This window comes from Palaemon carinicauda, chromosome 21 (genome assembly GCF_036898095.1).
Source record: "Palaemon carinicauda isolate YSFRI2023 chromosome 21, ASM3689809v2, whole genome shotgun sequence".
Taxonomy (NCBI): domain Eukaryota; kingdom Metazoa; phylum Arthropoda; class Malacostraca; order Decapoda; family Palaemonidae; genus Palaemon; species Palaemon carinicauda.
This window is the reverse complement of record NC_090745.1, coordinates 35214048-35235718: the sequence shown is the minus strand read 5'-3', so window position 1 is coordinate 35235718 and position 21671 is coordinate 35214048. Positions and strand designations below refer to the sequence as shown.

At 38.3% G+C, this 21671-nt stretch overlaps 1 protein-coding gene across 1 annotated transcript in view; it reads right to left on the bottom strand.

Moving 5' to 3' along the window:
* Positions 1 to 21187, bottom strand: part of LOC137614832 (enoyl-CoA hydratase domain-containing protein 3, mitochondrial) — a 121357-nt gene extending 100170 nt beyond the window's left edge. The window contains exons 1-2 of the mRNA XM_068344493.1: positions 21176 to 21187; positions 11225 to 11415 (exon numbers count right to left, since the gene is read on the bottom strand). Coding sequence (XP_068200594.1) covers positions 11225 to 11415; positions 21176 to 21187 — 203 coding nt within the window. The remainder of the gene's footprint in view (positions 1 to 11224; positions 11416 to 21175) is intronic.
* Positions 21188 to 21671: the final 484 nt, after the last annotated feature.

The window sequence follows — 21671 nt, the reverse complement described above, 5'->3', positions numbered from 1 at the left end:
TCCAGTGTCAACAGGGAGGCATGGAATAGGCGAAGTTCGAAATGGTCATGTTGCCAATCTTATACCAGAATGGTGTATAGATTTTTAAATTTTTAGTCGACTTGGGGTAGCTGAAGAATATATCTCACACTCGTAACTAGTTTTTGAAGAAATTAAAGCCTTGTATAACTTTAAAATAGTTTTGCTGTCTGTCCCCCATGATGTATGGGCCAAAACTTTTAAAAGCTTCAAGGCATCAAGACATTTTGCATTTAGTGATTTTTAAGTGAGGAGCCCATGTCAACCTAGTATCAAATATCAAGTCTAAAAACCTTGCTTCACTTGCACATGGAATACGTTGACCCTTGACGCATATATCAGAGTCTGGATGTACTCCCCCAAAATGACAAAAAAGGACAACAGTATTTTTGCTTGTCAAAAACTTAAATACATTCATATCAGCCCAATGAATAATTTTGTCAATTGTGAGTTGTAGTTTTCTCTCAACCATTGCCATTCTAGCTCCAGCAAATATGTACAGATCATCCACAAATAGTGTTGAGATATTATCTTGAGGAATGACAGAGGATATGCAATTAATGGCTAGTGCAAATAAGGTTACACTTAGCAAACTACCCTGGGGAACTTTTTCCTGATAATTCCTCTCAGATAGGGTTTCCCCCACTCTCACTTAAAAAAATCTATGCTAAATAAATGGTTGAATGAACAATGGTAGCTCCCCTCATAATCCCAATTCATGAATTGTTTCAAGAAACTCATATCTCCATGCAGTGTCATATGCATTTTCAAGGTCAAAAAAGACTGTTACATGTTGCTGTTTGGAAACAAAACATTTACAAATAGAGGACTCAAGGCGTATCAACACATCAGTCGTTGAGTGCATTTTCTTAAATCCAAACAAGACGAGTGATAAAATACCCTTCTTTTCCAGGTACCACATCAGTCTTGCATTGACCATCTCCATGATCTAACATATACAGTACAAGATGTCAAAGATATTGGTCGATAGTTTGCTGCTAAAAACCTATTCTTTCCTGGTTTTAAAAAGGCTAAACTGATGGCTAGTTCCCAAAGACTTGGATAACTATAATCATGCCCTATTATATTAATAGTGCTTAACCCTGGAACGGTACGGTGGGTCGTCCGCGACCCCGAGCGTCAGAACAAAAGAGGTTTTTCTCACGTGACTCACCCCCGTGACTGAATTTGTGGGTGATCGACCTGCAGTCGGTGTCTCGCCTACACGCTCTAGTAGTGTCCAGATGTGCCTCGCTGTATCTGTACTCCTTCCCAGATTTCTGAGACGCGTCGGGGTCGAGCTCGACCGAGTTTACCCTTCTAAGGTAAGTTGCATAATTATCAAAGTTATTACGTATTATGATTGTGTCGTAGAATGGTGCAACTTGTATAGGTTATCAGTTGTGAAAAGTCTTGGTGGATGGTTTGGCTACCATGTGCATGATTTTTTTTTTAGTTGAAATGTCGTTCATCACCACGAGGACCATTTTACCGCGAGTGCCCCTTTTTCATTTTTTGGCCAAGTAATTTTCCGTAAGAAATTGCCAAATAGTGTCGCAAAACTTTTGCTTTTTTAGTGTTGGAAAGTTGTCTAGATGATCTGGCTACCCATGCGTAACTTTGTTTTTGTCAGATACACCGTAGATATTGGTATGTGGGGTATTTTCCTGCGGTTGCCAATTTCTGTTTTTTTTTCAATATTTGTAAAAATTTACTACATAGTAAGGAATTGCCATAAATTATTGATTTTTTTTATGTTTATTTGTTAGAAAGTGTGCCTTGATGGTTGGGCTAACACGTGCATGTCTTTTTTTTTATCTGAGATGCCGTATATTAGAATGCTGGCCATTTTTCCGCGAGTGCCCCTTTTTCATTTTTTTTTCATTTCTTGGCTAAGTCATTTTTCCGTGAGAAATTGGCAAATAGTATCACAAAACTTTTATTTTTATAGCATTAGAAAGTGTGTATAGATGATCTGGCTACCCATGCATGACTTTGTTTTTGCCAGATACGCCGTAGATATTGGTATATGGCGTATTTTCCTGCGGTTGCCAATTTCTGTTTTTTTTTCAATATTTGTAAAAATTTACTACGTAGTAAGGAATTGCCCTATAGTATTAATTTTTTTCATGTTTATTTGTTGGAAAGTGTGTCTTGATGGTTGGGCTACTACGTGCATGTCTTTTTTTTTTTTTTATCTGAGATGCCGTATATTAGAATGTTGGCCATTTTTCCGCGAGTGCCCCTTTTTATTTGTTTTGCACTTTTTTGCTTAGTCATGTTACCGTAAGGAATTGGCAAGTAGTGTCGCAAAACTTATATTTTTATAGTGTTGGAAAGTGTTTCTAGATGATCTGGCTACCCATGCCTATCTTTTTTTTAGCCAGATATGTCGTATATATAGGTATGTGTTCGATTTTCCTGTGATTGCCATTTTTTCGTTTTTTCCCATTTCTTTCAAAATTACTACGTACTAAGGAACTATCACAGAGTAATGATTCATTTAGATGTTTATTTGTCGGAAAATGTCCCTTGATGGTTTGCCTAGCACGTGGCTGAAATTTTTTTTTTCTGAAATGCCCACCATTAGCTCGTTGCCATTTTTCATCGAGTGCCCCTTTTTATTTGTTTTGCATTTTTTTGCTTAGTCATGTTACCGTAAGGAATTGGCAAGTAGTGTCGCAAAACTTATATTTTTAGTGTTGGAAAGTGTTTCTAGATGATCTGGCTACCCATGCCTATCTTCTTTTTTTTTTAGCCAGATATGACGTATATATAGGTATGTGTTCGATTTTCCTGTGATTGCCATTTTTTTGTTTTTTCCCATTTCTTTCAAAATTACTACGTACTAAGGAACTATCACAGAATAATGATTCATTTAGATGTTTATTTGTCGGAAAATGTGCCTTGATGGTTTGCCTAGCACGTGGCTGAATTTTTTTTTTTCTGAAATGCCCACCATTAGCTCATTGCCCTTTTTAATCGAGTGCACCTTTTTATTTGTTTTGCATTTTTTTGCTTAGTCATGTTACCGTAAGGAATTGGCGAGTAGTGTCGCAAAACTTATATTTTTATAGTGTTGGAAAGTGTTTCTAGATAATCTGGCTACACATGCCTATCTTTATTTTTAGCCAGATATGGCGTATATATAGGTATGTGTTCGATTTTCCTGCGATTGTCACTTTTTCGTTTTTTCCCATTTCTTTCAAAATTGCTACGTACTAAGGAACTATCACAGAGTAATGATTCATTTAGATGTTTATTTGTCGGAAAATTTTGTTTACTTCTTTTTTGATTGAATATCATCAATTTTTTTTTAGCTAAAATATTATATTGTTTTACAATTTTTTTTTTTCGATTTTATTTCCCTTCCAAAAAATTTTTTATTATGTCAGAATTCTAATTTTATAGTCGTAAAATAATCGACAATCATCCAGCAACCCACCATACAATAATTAGATTAGTAAATAACACCTTGAAATTGACATACCCTTCCTACATTTCAGGTGGCGGATTAGGGAGTCTGAGTCAGTGTGGTTGGCGGCCATTTTGTGGACATATCCGAAGCGTAAGTTGCCCTATCTATATATATTCTTGTTCCCTATAGAATTTGTGATATTTTGGTATATTTTTACCTGCATAAATATCATATTATATATTAAATATATGTATTTATTTACGAAATTTCTAAGTACTCAAAAAATGACCTTTAGATATGGCCCCTGATATAAATGTAATTTACAAAATAATGAAGATTTTTTTTACATATTTCTATATTAGGATAACATATGTTTATTCCCTAAAAAAATTAGCCACTTCCTATTTCATTTGGGTACCCAAAAAAATTCATGAAATTTGGACACATATTATTGGCCAAAAAAGTTTACCCTTTTTTTCTCATTTCAGATCTTCATCTCCATGGGTCCGACTTCATCCAAAATACATCAAGATGTGTCCTAAACATTCAAGAATCAATTCCTAAAAGGATTTGTGTATATATGTATAAATTCTTTTTTTTATGAATTTTTATGTAAGGTCTTTTTTTTGCTACTTAATTTTTTAAAATATTTATAATAAATAGTTTTTCTGCAGATGAGTAGTATTTATTTTACAGTAGTTTTAAGCTTTAATTGAATTTTTTTTTGGCAAAAAAAAAAAGGAGGTTACTGCAAAAACAGATTTTTCAAGAATTTTTTTTTTTGCGTCGGGGTCGCGCGCGACCGAGTATACCCTTAAAGGGGTGTCCGAGGAGCGTACCTATCCAGGGTTAAAATGAATAACTTGGCAATAACAGGTACATTTTCAATCATTGCATATGGACTTCCATCAGGTCCAGTAGCAAGTGCAGAATCAAATTCTCTTTCAGTAAAAAGAGAATTGTATGGCTCTTCCCTTGATGTTGCAAAATTATTTTTTTTTCCTTCAATGCTCCTAAACTGATGACCAGGAGCTGCATCACACTTGCATGATACATTTGAAAAATGATCAGCCAGGGCATTGCTGACCTCGATTGCTCCTGTCAAATGCTAATACTTCACCCTTAACACTGGTAGTGGGTTGAGGGTGAATTTGCCTGCTATCTTTTTTACTTTCCTCCATGGTGGTGTTTTACTGTTAATGGAGGAAACAAAAGAGACCCAAGACTGGCCCCTAGCGTCTTTCATGGCACGACGGAACTGTGTTCTACATTCCTTGTATATAATTAAATTCTCCTCAGTACGGTGTCTGCGCAATCGAGTTAAAGACCTTCTAGTGGCTCTGTGCAGGGCAGTTAGTTCTGAAGGTCACTAGGGACTGGTAGTCGTTTGAATAACCCTGTTGTTTTGGGAATTGAATTGACTCCTGCTGTATGGAGAGTTCCATTCAGTAAGTCTTTGGCATTATCAATATTTTCAAACTGTTCTGCGTTCCCTTCAATTCCACTCAGATCACGAAATCTATCCCAGTCCGCCTTGTTAAGATTTCATTGTGGCGATCTCTGTAAAGGTGGATCATTGTTGGTGTTCATAATGATTGGTGCATTTTCATTAGTATGCCAATCATCTAATGTCTTCTAATCAAAGTCGAAAAGGCAATTAGAGCTTGCAATTGATAGGTCAATACATGACAACGTACTTGTCTGGACATGAAAGTGTATGGGCTCTCTTGTATCAAGCAACCCGACATTCTCTTTTTCAGAGTAGATGATATAATATTGCCTCTTGTGTTTGCTAAAATTACACCCCATAAAGGATGTCTACCATTCATATCTCCCAGTAAGAGAAAAGGTTAAGGGAGTTGTTGAATGACTTCTACTAAATTATCATACAAAATATTTCTTTTTCTAGAACTATTGGCAGTACTAGGTGGATTTGATTTTAATGCCTTAGCATAGGTATTTGATTTATTTAATAGTCTTTGGTATGTCCCACACTTATATGTTCTAAATTAAATTAGTTGAGGGCACCTTCTTTCAACTAATACAGCTCACAGCTCTTGTCTGTGGATTTATGATTCAAGTTGCAATTTAAACACCTGGCTCCAAGTGCAGATTCTCCATGGTAAGATTTGGAGCTTTGGAGCAAATACCGCACATTTTCTCATTTTTGCAAACTTTACACGGGTCTCCTAATTTAAAACAATTAAAGCATTGCAGTGGCTTCTGCTAGAATGGTCATACTTTATCTATTTTGTTAACAATAATAATATGGGAAGGTACATCAGCATCCTAGAATGAAAGGATAATCATTGATGTACTTGGGACTATGTGAACGTTCCATACATTTAGTGGACACATGGCCGGAATTTCCTCCTCTGTAAATTCATACAGATCTCTATTAAAAACTACTCTCCTTCCGAAGCTAAAATTTAGGTGGGAGTTTGACATCTAACTTAATATCATTAGTTGTTTTTATGTTGGACAGTATTAGATATTGTGTGCTTGATTTGGCATGGATAAGGTAACTATTTCTTTCCAAAACGAGATATATCTCCTGTGCAATAGGTCCTACTTTTTTCAGGATTAATTTGCATATTTCTAAATAATTCCCTGTAACCCCCTTTAATTCAGCTACAAGCCACATTGGTGGTTTGTGGCTTTCTCTGGGATGGCATAACTACATCAGCATCTTTTTCCAACCAGTTGGCAGGCCTATATACATCCAAATAATTTGGTACCTTATTGTTTGAGAGCAGCTTTGCCATTCAAGTTATAATTTTAATATTATTCATGTTGCTTATTGCATTAAATGCTTTGTCATAACTACTGTAAGATATCCATGAATCCCATTTTTCAAGTTTCATCCTTATTTCTTTTATACATACATAGCGCTCAAATACTTTATAGTTCATCATTGTTTGTCTCTAATGGAATTTGGGTAACATGAAGGATTCAAAGCTTCCTTGTGATACACAAATTACTCAATTTTGAAATATCAGTAAAATGGTCCTTTCTAGTTCTGAGGTCATCAAAAGAATTTTCCCTAATCAAATTAGCAGAGGTCGTCAACAGTATACCCAGGGGATGGGGAGTCAGCATACCCAGGGGATGGGGAGTCAGCATACCCGGGGGATGGGGAGTCAGCATACCCGGGGGATGGGGAGTCAGCATACCCAGGGGATGGGGAGTCAGTAAACCCAGCGGATGGGGTGTCAGTGTTTGATGGGTCCATAGTTAAGGGTAGGATTTTCTTTTTGGTTTTTGTTGGTTGCTTTGTTGGTTTACTTGCTTGCGAATTTTAAAAAAGTATTATACGTTGGAAAGGAAATTTGCATTCTCCACGCAATGAGAGTATACTTCTCAGATGGTCCACTCCATACCCTACCCGAAGGATAGCACCAAAACAGGTATAGAGGCACAGGTGTAAGCTAAACCCACCTGTTAGGACTGAGACCTAGAAAATATGGGATCATCCTCCCCTTATCTGTAATGATGGGCTTCCGGTCAGAAGCCAAGAGTCCCACCTCAAGGATTGGATCCCCCGGATTCCGATGACCCAACCCTTGAGAGTAGTTCTGCCAAAAAGGTCCAAATCATCTACAGGATGGCTGAGATCATCCAATATTCTCATATATAGCTTTGAATGCAAATACTTCCCAACCGTGATCCCTTCTCACATTCATCTAAGCAGGCAATAATAAAGAATGTGGATATATCCACACCATTTAAATAAAATACAAATAATAAATAAAATAAATACACACACACACACATATATATATATATACATATATATATATATATATATGTATATATATACATATATATATATATATATATGTATATATATATATATATATATATATATATATATATGTATATATATATATATATATATATATATATATATATATATATATATATATATATATATATATATATATATATATATATATATATATATATATATATATAACTAAAGAGAAATAGTACTCATAGAGTTAGGACAGCAAGACAAAAGGAAGTTGATAAAATTATAAGGTCGAAGTTATATTGACCAGAAGAAATAGATGAAAGGGAGAGAAATTTCAATTCGAACTTGGGGAGCAATTTCCCCAAGTTCAAGAGCCCTCTTGCCCGTCACAATTCTTTAACAGTATGAAAAAACCATATGACTTTGTCAAGGCAATCTCTCGTTAAGAGGGCTTGGTTTTATTATCGAAACTGCTGGGATCTACCAATATGTGGCTACAAGAAATTTTTTTTTTTTTATTAGCTTTATGAGTTTAGATAATTTACAATTCTGCTATTTTCAAAATTTTTCAAATATCTTTAGAAAACAAATCTGGAATACAATATTTCAATGAGAGTTTGTTATCAATAATCTAGACTAATTGAAAATGCAATTTTAATTACTATATATCATGTTTTCCGTCACTGATTTTTCCATGTGTATCAGCTTATGGGAGTCATCAATGAGAACATCATTGAAATTTTTTATTTTTTTCATTTCTATAATCACCTGACGTTCATGTACATGCCCTTCTTCCTCCCCACTGGTTTGTGATATAAAAAGGACAGGGAATAAATCAAAATCGATGCTGAAACAATAAGGCCATGGCACTTTGTTTTTTGCCATTATCAGGGAGTGTGTATCTCATTATTTTACTAAAGACGTGTCTATTGAAAGGAAAGAAAATGGGATATTCTTTTATAAATTTTATGGGTAAATGTTGATAAACCGAGCAATAAGAACATCAGGAGAGTCTAAATATAAAAAAAAAAAATATATCAAAATTCCAATACTTCCATATTCTCATTTTTACCACAATTATTTTCAGCCTCTTGGAGTCCTGGGGAAGGACAGAATAATCAGTTCCAGTGATCTTTTACAGTGGCTAGAGCATCAACAGATTTTTAAAATCAAATTGGCAGATATCATCAAAAGTAGCGGGGGCTCATCAAGGGGTCCAGAGTTAAGGGAAACTGTATCTGCGTTGATATTTTTTTGAGGGGAGATAATTTTTTTTTTTTTAAATATAGAAAAAAATAACTTTAATGGCAAAAAAATTAACTTAAGGTAATCTAATACCCTAAAAGAATTAATTCTCTCAGCAATGACACCAGTGAGAGCCAATTCCCAAATGTCCACACTCTACATTACCACAATGGGATGGTACCCCTACCATTAGATCGACTCAAGTGTAAGTCAGCCATCAAACCTTCTTGATGGAACACAGAGCATTGCAATGATAGAATCATCCTCACTCTAATCCTAGTTGCAGGCAAATAGGACAATGTTGAGAGTCATATCTCAAAAAAAAGCAGCCAATCTATAGAATCCTAGGGACAGATATTTCAAGAGATATTCCCACATATCTATAAAGAAATTTTTATTTTTCTTTGGACCAAACACTATTTGGTAGTTGGCAAAGCCACCAAAACTCAAACCACTGGGGTTTTAAAATAACTCAAATCACGGTAACGGTATCCATTCTAAATAATATAGACAGGGAAAGGAAGAAGAGAGGTTGGACAGCAAGGTGGAACACAGTTAATAAAAATACAGGTGGTTGAATTGATAATAAGCGATAGAAAAAGTATCTGAGAGAAATTTCGAGTAAAATAAAAGAAAATATTATCCTCCAGTTTGAGAGCCCTCTAGATCATTACAAGACTTCAACACAGCAAAGATGTTCCGTGTTGAAACAGTGTCTTCGTCAAAGCATTTTCTTAGTAAGAGGGAATCCCCGTTTGGTGAATAAGCAGATAAGAGTGGAATACTTCTAAATTGGGCCATGAAAGGTACTACTGATCTTCATACCGTTGTCTTTTTTCTCAATTGTATGACAGGCACTGCACTTCATTTTCTTATTTGTATAACTTGGAAATTATGAACTGGAGAGGATTTATTTTTCCCCATTTATATTATGCAGCACCAAAACCAGACATCTTGACAATTCACAAAGATCATCCGATTTACTGAATCTTATATAGAAATTTTCCAGTCTAAGAAAAAACCATTGGTATATTGCAGATAAAAGTCATTACAATATGAATACAGTAGAGCCAAATTCATTTATAAAAACTAAAAAAAAGTATTTTTGTATGGAGTACATTATCCTCATCATCATCATCATCATTATTATTATTTTTACTTGCTCAGCTACAACCCTAGTTAGAAAATCAGGATGCTATAAGCCCAGGGGCCCCAACAGGGATAACAGGCCAATGAGGAAAGGACACTACCCAGGACTAGAGAACAATGGTTTGAATTTGGAGTGTCCTTCTCCTAGAAGAGCTTCTCACCATAGCTGAAGTCTCTCTTATGCCCTTAACACGAGGAAAGTGGCCACTGAACAATTACAGTGCAGTGTGCAGAAGAATTGTTTGGTAACTCAGTGTTGTCAGGTGTATGAGGACAGTGGACAATATGGTACGAATAGGCGAGACTATTCGGTGTGTGTGTGTGTGTGTAAGCAAAGGGAAAATGAACCATAACCAGAGGGAAGGATCCAATGTAGTACTGTCTGGCCAGTCAAAAGACCCCTTAACTTTCTAGTGGTATTATTTCAACGGGTGGCTGGTGCCCTGGCCAACCTACTACCTACCTTTGATTTCAATGACTATTCCCAACACTATTACCACATTTAACAATTCAAACCTGGATATTATAATAGCAAGGATGCACAACTCTTTGAAAATCACACATCTTGCATCAGCTGTGATACAGATCTTAATACCTACTTTGTATTAATAATAGGTAAATAGCATATGAAGAGATGCTTCTCAGCAAAAAATTAGTGGTGAGGGATAATACCACTCGATTCTCGTGTATTTAAACAGTATAGTAGTACAGTACAATAAAGCGTGAAAAACTGACAGGAGATTTTACATCACATAAGAATATTGAATAATGAAAACTTAACATACAAGATTTGGTAATCACATTACATATGAAATAATTATATCAAAATCAGTTGTGAGACAATATTTATATATCACAAGAGAAAATGAACTGTAATGTCTACATAAAGCATATACAGTACAGTGATACAAAATGGTCAAGTTCTTGATGCTAGACTGGGTTTAGTGGGTTATACCACTGACTTCTTATGTATTTGCAGTAAAGTAACTAGAAAAAAAGTGAAATTATAAAATTTAGTTATCAACTAAAAGTTATCAGTTGCTTAACTGATTGATATTTGATACTTATTGCCATTCCAATTCAAATTTCAATTGAGTTTCCCTCGCTTCATACGACCAAGCCAAATATCCTTATAGGTAAAATGATGGGATTTGAATGACTGACCTAACAGAATACTATACTAAGCTCTGCAAAAGAGCTTTTTGGATTTTACGTAATTTTTCTACTTCAGAACTTTGTGAACATACCCAGGTGGCTATAAAGGGCCAACCCCACTCAGCTTCCAATTCATACTCAAACATTAGTAAACACAAATTTTCACAGGCTCTACCTCAATCTCAAAAATGGTGTTTGATGGAAACAAAGTGGGAAACAATACAGTAATTTGATAGGGAAATCTTATACCTTAAAAAATCAGATACAGCGAAAGTCTTTTAAACCTCTATCTACTCATTAATTTTATATCTTATACGCCAACATAGGCTACTTAACTACCAAACAAGTTATGCCTGTACTTATTTTCTCTCAAGTGAACACCATTAGAAATATTTCTCTGAATATCCAACATTGAGGTACTCAACCCATTAATTTACGTATTGTTTTTCTCATAAAATCTCATAGATTAACATTTGAAATCTTACCCTGGAGTTGAAAATGAAGACTTGTCTGTAGCAATGACAATATCACAGGATGCAACCAATTGACACCCTGCTGCTGCTGCTATCCCATTCACTTTAGCAATAACGGGAACTTTTAAGCTCTGCAAAGCCAGCATTAGTCTTGAGCATGAATCAAAAACCTCCATGTGGTAAGCACGACCTTCCTTGGTTGTCTATAGACAAAAAAGAAAAAGAGAAAGTTTCCTAATATTTCATTCTTTTTAGATGAACTTCAGTATACAGTATAAGTTATCCAGCATAACAATGTTAATGTAAGTGATACTGTTCTGATATGTAGGGTAGAGAACCCAAAATAAACTTATGTTAAATACTGTATGTATTGCCAATTCTTCTGTAAATGGTAACGAGAAAAAAAATCAACATTACTTATACTAAAATTAGAGTGATCACCTTTTCATATGAAAATTATAGTATTCCTCCTAGGCAAGCAAAGCTATTCCCTTACTAACACTTGTAAATTTAGTTTTTGAGAAGAATATACACTAAAATCTTATTAAGATGGCAAATGTCCTGCTTTCTTTTCTAATATATTCTGTTGTTTCTTGCTTTTACTGTGCTAATCGGTATATCATCCTTTATTAAGCACAAAGACCACCCTAAAAAATCCCGGGGTTTGGTAACAGATAGGCACAGTGTTGCAAGATACATTTGGTCCAATTTTTGTATCATACTGCTAAGGAAAGTCCTTATCAAAGATGCTAAAGAGCAACAACAACTACAGTCATAATGGATTGGTAATGATAATAGTATTAGTAATAATGATGATAATAATTAGGATAATAAGTTTCTGTCATTCTATATTTGTATTGCGTGCTTTGCAGCATGTGAAAAGATTAATTCAACTGCAGTATGTCTTCAGATGTAAGGCTGAAGTAAAATAATCGTAAACAAATATGTAAAAATAAATGAAGAAAGAATTCAAGCATTGAATATGTAAGAGAATATATATATATATATATATATATACAGTAGGGTCCCGAATTATGCGAGAATTTGTTCGATTAATGACCTCGTGTAAATGGAAAATCGCGAATTTCGAAACACACAACAGAAATAATTCCATTGTGGCCATGGCAACCAGCAATTTGCCTATTCAAATGTGTTTACTACCCATTTCCAATACTTTCTTTGTACTATACTGTAATTCTTTATAATATCAAATTGTTTTTGTAAATAAATAAAACATTTAATATACTTTAAAGTTCTAATAACTTGAAAAATGGTTAAAATTACAACCAGGATAGGTGTAAACACCATATATTTCCCGTTATAACACAACCCAAAATACAGACAAATTTTAATGTTTGTCATATCTATTGTATAATGCAACTGGTGAATAGCAAAACCATCACTCTATAGACTAGCTTGTTGTATGATTGAAAATCCAGAATTATCAAAATAAAGGCGATTTTATATCATGCGTTTCCTAAACACGCTAAAAAGCACAATAGAAAACGACAACCAATGTTTTGTTTACGTTTATCTCTGATCACAACGAAGAAACAGACGCATTTATACATCTGTGTTTTTGAATTGACAGCAATTTTACCAAGTATAGATTATATGTTGAATTTGTTATTACCAATGTTCTAATTATTTTTTATTAGAACTTTCAAATAAATGAAATGAATGCCATTTATGAAATGTTTTTCTTTATGATGCCGCCTGAAACGGAAACCTTCCATTTGTTTACGCTCCATCTTCGATCATAATAAACAAACGAATGTATTAAACACACATGATCTAAGTCATAACTAATGATATTACAAACATTTAGTAAACATTATGTTATTACAAATATTTTACTTACCGTATCCATATAAATTCCTAAATTCGTAGCAAAGCTGGAACTTTTTTTTTCCTTATGCGTTTAATCCACAATAGCAAACTGCCGCTAATGACAGAGTGATAACTTACAATAATTCTAAACAGTTACGAAAGATAATTGTCCTTTCCATATCCAAAATACTTTTCCTAACTTCAGTTATAAGTCAACTTGTACCCACCTCAATTATGGATCCATATGCAAAAAAGGTAAAAGAAGAAAGTACTAGGCCTATTTTTAAAGTCACCGAACAATTAGGTTACCGCTATAACCTAACGTTCGATGTGAGAGAGAGAGAGAGAGAGAGAGAGAGAGAGAGAGAGAGAGAGAGAGAGATGGTTTTAAAATACTAAACAATAAATATGATAGGTTATAACACATTGGTGTTTATGTAATATTAACTGTATAGATGGTTTGAATAAGTTAAGAAATGGTGTAAACAATTCTTTGTTATTGTATTCGCGCGGAAGCTAGACATCAGCTGATGTGATCACAGCCAAAAGTAAAACAAAAATAAGTTAGCAATACTCGATTTTTAAAACACACCCGAAATTTAACAACATAAGTACATGTTTTATTATAGCGCAATTGACATTTAAAGAGTAAAAATTTTCTGGAATAGAATGGTGTTTCCTAAAAAATAGTGGTTTGCGGACGAAATCGGTTACCGTATTTTAAGCTATGATTGAAATGGATGTATACACGGTATAATTTTTTCGTTTTGTATTTAATTGACACTTCAAGAAAACCGATTTTGGTTTCTTCATCTATTTGTAAGTATTGTATAACGAGAGAGAGAGAGAGAGAGAGAGAGAGAGAGAGAGAGAGAGATATTATGACGCAGAAGGTTACAGACCTAGAACAGGGGAGGATGAAGGTGGGGGGAGTGAACAGATAGGCTGGGTGGACTCGCAGAGGAGACGGTAGGAGACGGGGGAAGGGGGGATTTGGTTGCCAGTGGCTAAAAATAGATTCTGAAAGACGGTAAAGGGAAAAACGAATCCCATCGAATAAACAGAATAAGGAAAGGGAATAAGATCCAGAGGAATAATAGATATAATGGAATGAAAATGACTAGATGGTGTTAGTTGTGATAAGAATAATTTAGATATTTGAAATTAGAGTGTCTGAGGAGGTATAGAAGGAATTCGTGATAAATATAGAGGAATATCAAAGGATACAGTTAGTTTGCATTAAAGGGTTTGTTATCGTTTATCGGCAGTGAATAGCCTAAACTTCGGTAACGAGTCGTCAATATTTTGTCATATTTTAAACAGTATACATTTGATTTGCAAACATTGGTTTTGTAGAGTAGACGGTAAAATAAAATCTAGAGAGAGAGAGAGAGAGAGAGAGAGAGAGAGAGAGAGAGAGGGAGAGGGGGGGGGGGATTTCTGCCATCAAATCTCTCTCTCTCTCTCTCTCTCTCTCTCTCTCTCTAGATTTTATTTTACCGTCTACTCTACAAAACCAATGTTTGCAAATCAAATGTATACTGTTTAAAATATGACAAAATATTGACGACTCGTTACCGAGTTGAGAGTTTTGATGGCAGAAATCCCCCCCCCCTCTCTCTCTCTCTCTCTCTCTCTCTCTCTCTCTCTCTCTCTCTCTCTCTAGATTTTATTTTACCGTCTACTCTACAAAACCAATGTTTGCAAATCAAATGTATACTGTTTAAAATATGACAAAATATTGACGACTCGTTACCGAAGTTTAGGCTATTCACTGCCGATAAACGAACCCAGTCTACTCGTGAAAACCTTGAACGCCCAGAGGGAAAAATAAGGCTTTTAAATATACTGTACTAAACAAAAATAATGCTTAAATATACCATCATTAACACTACAATTACAATTATCGTAAGGTTGGAGAAAGATAAAGATTGCCGAGAACGTAACCACATTTCTGTTTACATTTTGTCAGCTGGACTCGCACAGTTAACAGTTGATTTCATTGTTGATGTGGAATTTTATCCTTAAATAGGCTATTCATTATGAAATTATGTTAATGAAATGTAATGTTGATATTGTTTTGTAACATTTATTTTAAATCACCGTATTTAGGGCTACCAATATACTTAAAAAGACAATAGATTTGATACATTTTGTAGTGCTTGACTCGCGAACTTTGAACAGCCTCGCAGATACAGAAAATTTATTTTTGAAAAATAGCGATCGCGGAAAAGGGGAATCGTGTAATTCGAACACGCTTAATTCGGGACCCTACTGTATATATATATATATATATATATACAGTATATATATAGATAGATATTTATATATTGAAATATATATATATATATATATATATATATTCTTACGAAGCTGGTCTAGTGTATAGTAAATATTTGTGTATTTAAGAGGTGTATAGCCAGCTTGTAAGGCGAGTTCCTCTATTGTATTTTTAAGTAATTGTATGTAAATTATATAAGACTTTCGTCATTCATTTCAAGTACTTTACATTAAAGTTGGTGTATGTAAATTTACGTTATTTTTTGGGAATAAACATTTTATTTCACATATTTTGTTACGAAGTCTTATGTAATCTCCTCTAAGTATGCTATACGAACCATAAGAGGTTTGAAAACGAGGGGTTATGTAATTCTTTCTTTTTATATATTGCGTCATGTTATATTTCCACATGGATGGAGTTTTCTCGAATACCCCAGAGTGAGTTTTAAGGGATTTTGACAAAGGAAAAATCTATTTCTGGGGAGAGACCTGTGGCACCCGGTGAAAAGGAGTCCTTCTAATATACCTTTTCTGATAAAACCTTCCAATTATACCAGAGAAAGATAAAAGCATGGAATGCAGAGGTTACTACCCTTGCGCAAGCACCTTGTGGGTGTCGTGTATAAAGCAAAGGCGCGTGAAAGCCACTATTCAAAGGCTGTCTTCCATTTAGTTAATTCCTTCGTCAAAGGGATGGGCCGATACAGAGGCACCAGCCAAACTACCAGAGCCACGCCACCCACGCCCCGACGCGAGCGCCATCTGAACAACATCCTTCTGTATTGGACATGATGGCTTGGAAAGGAAAGGGTGGGATCGTGAAAAAAAATAGGGAAGGGTTTCACCGGGCACCACAGGTCTCTCCCCAGAAATAGATTTTTCCTTCGTCAAAATCCCTTTTCTGGGTTGACCTGTGGCGGCCGGTGAAAATGTACCAGAGAATGCCTTCCAAGCCCAATAATAATTAGTAATGAGGGGAGAGAAAAAACACCATGTAAGGAGAACCATATATTATATCATAAACTAGTCACAGGACATAGTGAGCGTAAGGCTAAACAAACATGATAACAAGGAAACCTCCGAGTATCAGAGCACAACAAGCAACAAAACTGACATGGCTAAGAATATCCCAACACTAAATTACGGTAAACACATTATAAGTTAAAATCATCTTAACCTAATATGTAATAAACTAGGACTAACGAACCACCAAGGAAGCGGCGTCGTGGTGCGAGTGGCGGGTAGGAGGGAGAAGAAAAGAGATGGATGAAAGGAAGATCAAGAGATCACTGGGGAGAGATACGGCTCCCAGCTGCAACCGTTGGGTATTTAAGGGCCTGTAAGTTCTTTAGATAGTGGCGTTTGAAGACCATAGGAGATTTCCAACCTGTGTACTTTTTAAGGTCATCAAAGTCCATATTTTGGAAATAATTGATGGAGGTAGCTACTGACCGGATATCATGAGCATGGGGAAATGATCCCGGATTGGCTTGTTTAATGAAGTATAGGATCTGTTGCCTAATACCCTGTATGGAAATGATAAACAAGGGGCCAGACAATCGGGTAGCAGTCCTGGCTAAAAAGGCCCTGAGAGTAGTGACTGGACATGAGAAGTATCTTGGAGAAGAGGAATAATCTTCCAAGGGGACCACCTATTTTGGGGGTCTTCATTTTTAGCTAGGAAGCTATACATAAGACTTCGTAACAAAATATGTGAAATAAAATGTTTATTCCCAAAAAATAACGTAAATTTACATACACCAACTTTAATGTAAAGTACTGGAGAAAGAAGTACTTCACCTGAAGGGAGGAAATCTATGTTTTCTGAGTTTCGTGAGAGAGCTGCTAGTTCTGAGATTCTAGCACCCGAGGCCAAAGCTGTTAGAAATAAAGTCTTCCTAAGAAGAGTGATATAGGAGCAGGATTCGTTGTCCGTGTCGGAGGCAAGTTTGAGGACATCATTTAGAGACCAAGAGACCTTTTGTGGGCGAACCGAAGGTCGAAGCCTAGCACATGCTTTTGGAATAGACGAGAAATAAGAATCCGCCAGGTTAATGTTAAACCCAACCAGGAAGACTTTCTTCAAAGCTGACTTAATGGTGGTTATAGTGCTAGCTACTAGGCCTTTGTCAAATATGGACCTAAAGAAGGAGATGGCTAAATTAGGAGTCATAACCGAATGGTCTGAATTCTTTAAGAAATCTGCTAGTTTCTTAACTGCCGAATCATATTGGCGAATCGTAGAGTCCCTTTTGTCTGATTCTATGAAGAGGACATTATCCGGGTCGATGTTTGCATCCTTACGAGCTGCAAACTTCATGATATCCACAAAGTTAGGGTTTTGGCTATCCTTGAGGAATCTGACACAGTCCGAGTTTGGACCACTTGGGTCAGTTTGGAGAATGGGATCCGGAAGGGACGGAGTTTCAACTCGAGGAGGAGAGGAAACCAACTGCTCTTTGGCCAGTGAGGTGCCACTAAAGCCACTGCCCCGTGGAAGGAGCGGAGTTTGTGTAAGACTTTCAGTAGAAGATTCACTGGAGGGAATAAGTAGATCTTCTGCCAATGGTTCCAATCCAGGGTTAATGCGTCCATGGCATAAGCCTGAGGGTCCAGGTTCGGGGTCACATAACATGGGAGTTTGTGATTGAGTTGGGTCGCGAATAGATCTACCTGGAGACCTGGAACCAGCCTGAGTATCCACCGGAAGGAGTGTATGTCCAGGGACCATTCTGATTCCAGTGGTTTTGTCCTGGATAATGAGTCTGCTATCACATTCTGGACTCCTGCTAGGTGAGTTGCTGACAGGAACCAGTCTTTGTCGGCTGCCAAGGCGAAGATAGTGACCAGGACCTGATTCAGGTTCGATGACTTGGATCCCCCTCTGTTGAGGCAGTGGACTACTGCTGTGCTGTCTGAGACTACTCTGATGTGGGTCGACCTCGGAGGAGAGATTCTCTTCAGGGTCAAGAACACTACCATGGCTTCGAGAACATTGATATGGAACTGCTTCATGGCGGGTGACCAAGAGCCCTGAAACATCTGATGTTGGGAGTAACCCCCCAATCCACTCAGAGACGCGTCGGTATGAATTGTCACTTGTAGAGAGGGGAACTGTAGAGGAACCGATTTGGAGAGGTTCCTCCGTTCAGACCATGGTCGTAGTCTCATTTTTAAGACAGAGGGGATCTTCGAGATCTTGTCTCTTAAAGGTATTGTCGCTCTCTTTCTCCAAACTCGATTGATGTCTTTGAGTTTGGCTTTTAATAGTGAGATCGGTCAGTGAGGCAATTGGAGAAGGCCGAGGATTCGTTCTAAAGCTCTTCTGGACACCTGTTTGTATTTGAGAAAGTTCTGACCTTGGAAGCTATCTCCCTTACCTTCTTGGGAGGAAGGGAGAGCCTGTGCTTTGAAAGGTCCCACCGGATGCCTAACCATTCGAAGTGGCTTGATGGTTGTAGGCGAGACTTTCGGAGATTGACTTGGAAGCCCAGTTTGGCGAGAAAGTGAATTACCTTCGACGTAGCTCTGTTGCATTCCTGGGTCGACTGGGCCCAAATGAGCCAATCGTCCAGATAGGCGATGATCTGTATCCCTTGGTTTCTGAGTTGTTTGAGCACTGTCTACCCAGTTTCGTGAATATCCTGGGGTCCAATGCCTGAGACCGAAGGGCATGACCTTTGAATGCAAAGGCCTTTCTTACCGAGACGGAAGCCTAGGTAAGGAGAGAAGTTTCGAGCTACTGGGACATGATAATAGGCGTCGGTAAGATCGATAGAGGTGGTGACGGCCCACAGGGAAGTAAGGTCCGTACCTGAGAGATAGTCAGCATACGGAACTTGTCGCAAAGGATGTAAGAGTTTAGTTTCGATAAGTCCAGAACTTACCCTCAACGCCGACGAGTCTTTCTTCGGGACTGTAAGCAGGCGGCCTTGGAATTTCAGGGATCGAACCCGTTTGATCGCTTTCTTCTTGAGTAACTCTGTGGTGTACTCTTCCAGGATGGGAGTGGGTCTCTGGAAGAAGGTCACTGGTGGAGGAGGAGATCCCTGTGACCATTTCCAACCCAAGCCCTTGGATATTATGCTGTGAGCCCATGGACTGAAGGTCCAATGGTCTCGGAAGTGATAAAGTCTCCCTCCTACCGGCATCACATCATTGGGAGGGAGAGAACCTAGGTCCCCTCCCTCCACGGGCACCCCTTGCTTTAGGTCCGCTCGTTGGCGGAACTGTCCTCTACCTCTGAAGCTTCCTCTCTGGTGTCCACGAAAGGAACCGGAGGATTCGTAGGGTAGGGTTGTATGCAGGACGAGGACATCCAAGAGGGGTTGGGCTGTGTACCAGCAGGAGCAGTGAGGTAGACTACTTGCTGAGGGGGAGCCGGTTGTTGAGAAGTCGAAGCAGAGGAAGACTGTGTCGACGAGTTACCCCGGACCGTCTTGTAAGGAATAAACCTCTGCTTCTTCTTGAAGAACGTCTGTTTCTGGGATTCGATCCTCCTTTTGGCTGAGAGACCCCACCTTACTTGCAAATTTTGGTTTGCCCTCGCCGCGTCCTGAAGAACCTTATCAACTTCGTTCTGATGGAAGAGGTTCTTACCCCAGCAGGAGGACGCTATCAGCCTGTTCGGTTCATGTCCTGATGGAGGCCTCAGACAGAACGAACTTCCTGCAACTAACTCGAGCCGACCAGAAGTCATGGAGGTCTATTTGGTAGGACAGCAGCAGGTTCTTTGTGACGACTCTGAACAGCGTTTCCTCTGGGTAAACTGATGCTAGGGACTCTATGGAGGTGATGGAGTGGAGGGACCTAGCTAGTCTATTACGGGTCTCGAACTCAGTTTGAGAAGACTCTCTAGTAATCTGGGGAGCTTCTCAGAGAAAAGAGTAGAGGCACAGTCCGGTCTAGCTTCCCCACTGTGAAGGTAGAAGACGCGTCGTCCCAGGTTGCAGAGGTACCCGGAATAAGCAATGAGGTGGGGTCCGTCTCCTTGAGAGCCGGCATGGAAGAGCCTTCCTTGATGGCCTGTATTGTCAGCTCTGTGATTTTGTCTATGAGCGGCAAAGAGATGGAGGCCGCTGTCGTAAAAATAGTGTAGGCACCTTTGTGTGGGGTGAGCTTGGAGTTAATACACCCCCACTCTGATAGAGTTCTGGCCCAGATAGCCTGGGCCTGCTCTTTCGGAAATATCACTGTTTATTTCGGTACCTTGTCCATACGGACCAATGCATGTTCCTTTAAACGTACGAAGCCATTGAATGGGAATTCTAGCCGCGGGGGGTAGAACTCCAGGTCCTCTAGAGGGCGGGTGCCTATGCCCTCCAGAGTTAGGGAACCATCTAAGAATGGGGCATGCAAGGCAAACCGCCAAGGATTGTTTTTATCGAAGGGAGGTAGCTTCGATGCGTCTGGGGCGGAAGGAGGAGGAAGCTGAGTTCCGGAGCGGATCAGAGTAGCCACCAGTATCCTTAATCTCTGTCATCGCCCCAGACTGATGTTGAATTTGTTCTCTGACGATATCCCTGACCAGTTCGATGGGGAAGACATCGCCCCAGGGTACCTGAAAAGCCACCCGTTGGTGGTGTCTTGGATTTGGGTAGACTTGGACTTCTTAGGAGTCGTGGTTTACGGGGAGCAATATGAATATCAGGAGCCGTCGAGGGTCCGGGGACCGGTGACGTTGATACTGGCAAAGATGAAGACTTATAAGTTGCGTAGTGGCTTCACCTTGGGTCGTACGGGGACAGAGGGATCCCCGAGGAGAAGCCTTAGGCTTATCAAAACCGAGAAAGCGAAGAGGTAGAAGAAGGAGTAGGAGAGGAAAAGGGTTTCCACCAAATCGGCACCACTTACCTGCTCGTCCATGGGTTCTACGTCTATATCTAGATCTGCCACGTCCAGCGGTACGAGGGGTTCATCCTCGGCGGAAATGGTTGCTCTGACCTTCTTCAATTAAGGGGGCAGCAACTTCAGGAGAGACTGCTGCAGTAGTCGAGCCTGGGGAAGAGACGGGAGGCCATGTCTCCATCGAAGAGATAGGGTGCGCCAGACGGGGCATTCCTGCCGAAGCCCGACACCCAAGGACGAAGAGCAGCCCTGCTGACCGAAGAGAGTCATCATCGGCCTGAAAGATTTGTAGTGATTAGTGATGCAGGAGGGGGATTGCTCTCCAAAATATACCGTGTATGTCATATTAATGGCCAAATTACTGTCTGCCAAAGGAAAACCCACTTACATCATCATTCAGTAGTATTGAGGACAACTCGTAACAGAGCGACGCACAAATCCGGGAACCAAACCATATACGGGCTTGTCCCGGTTCCCGGATAAAGGAGATGGCGCAGTGTGC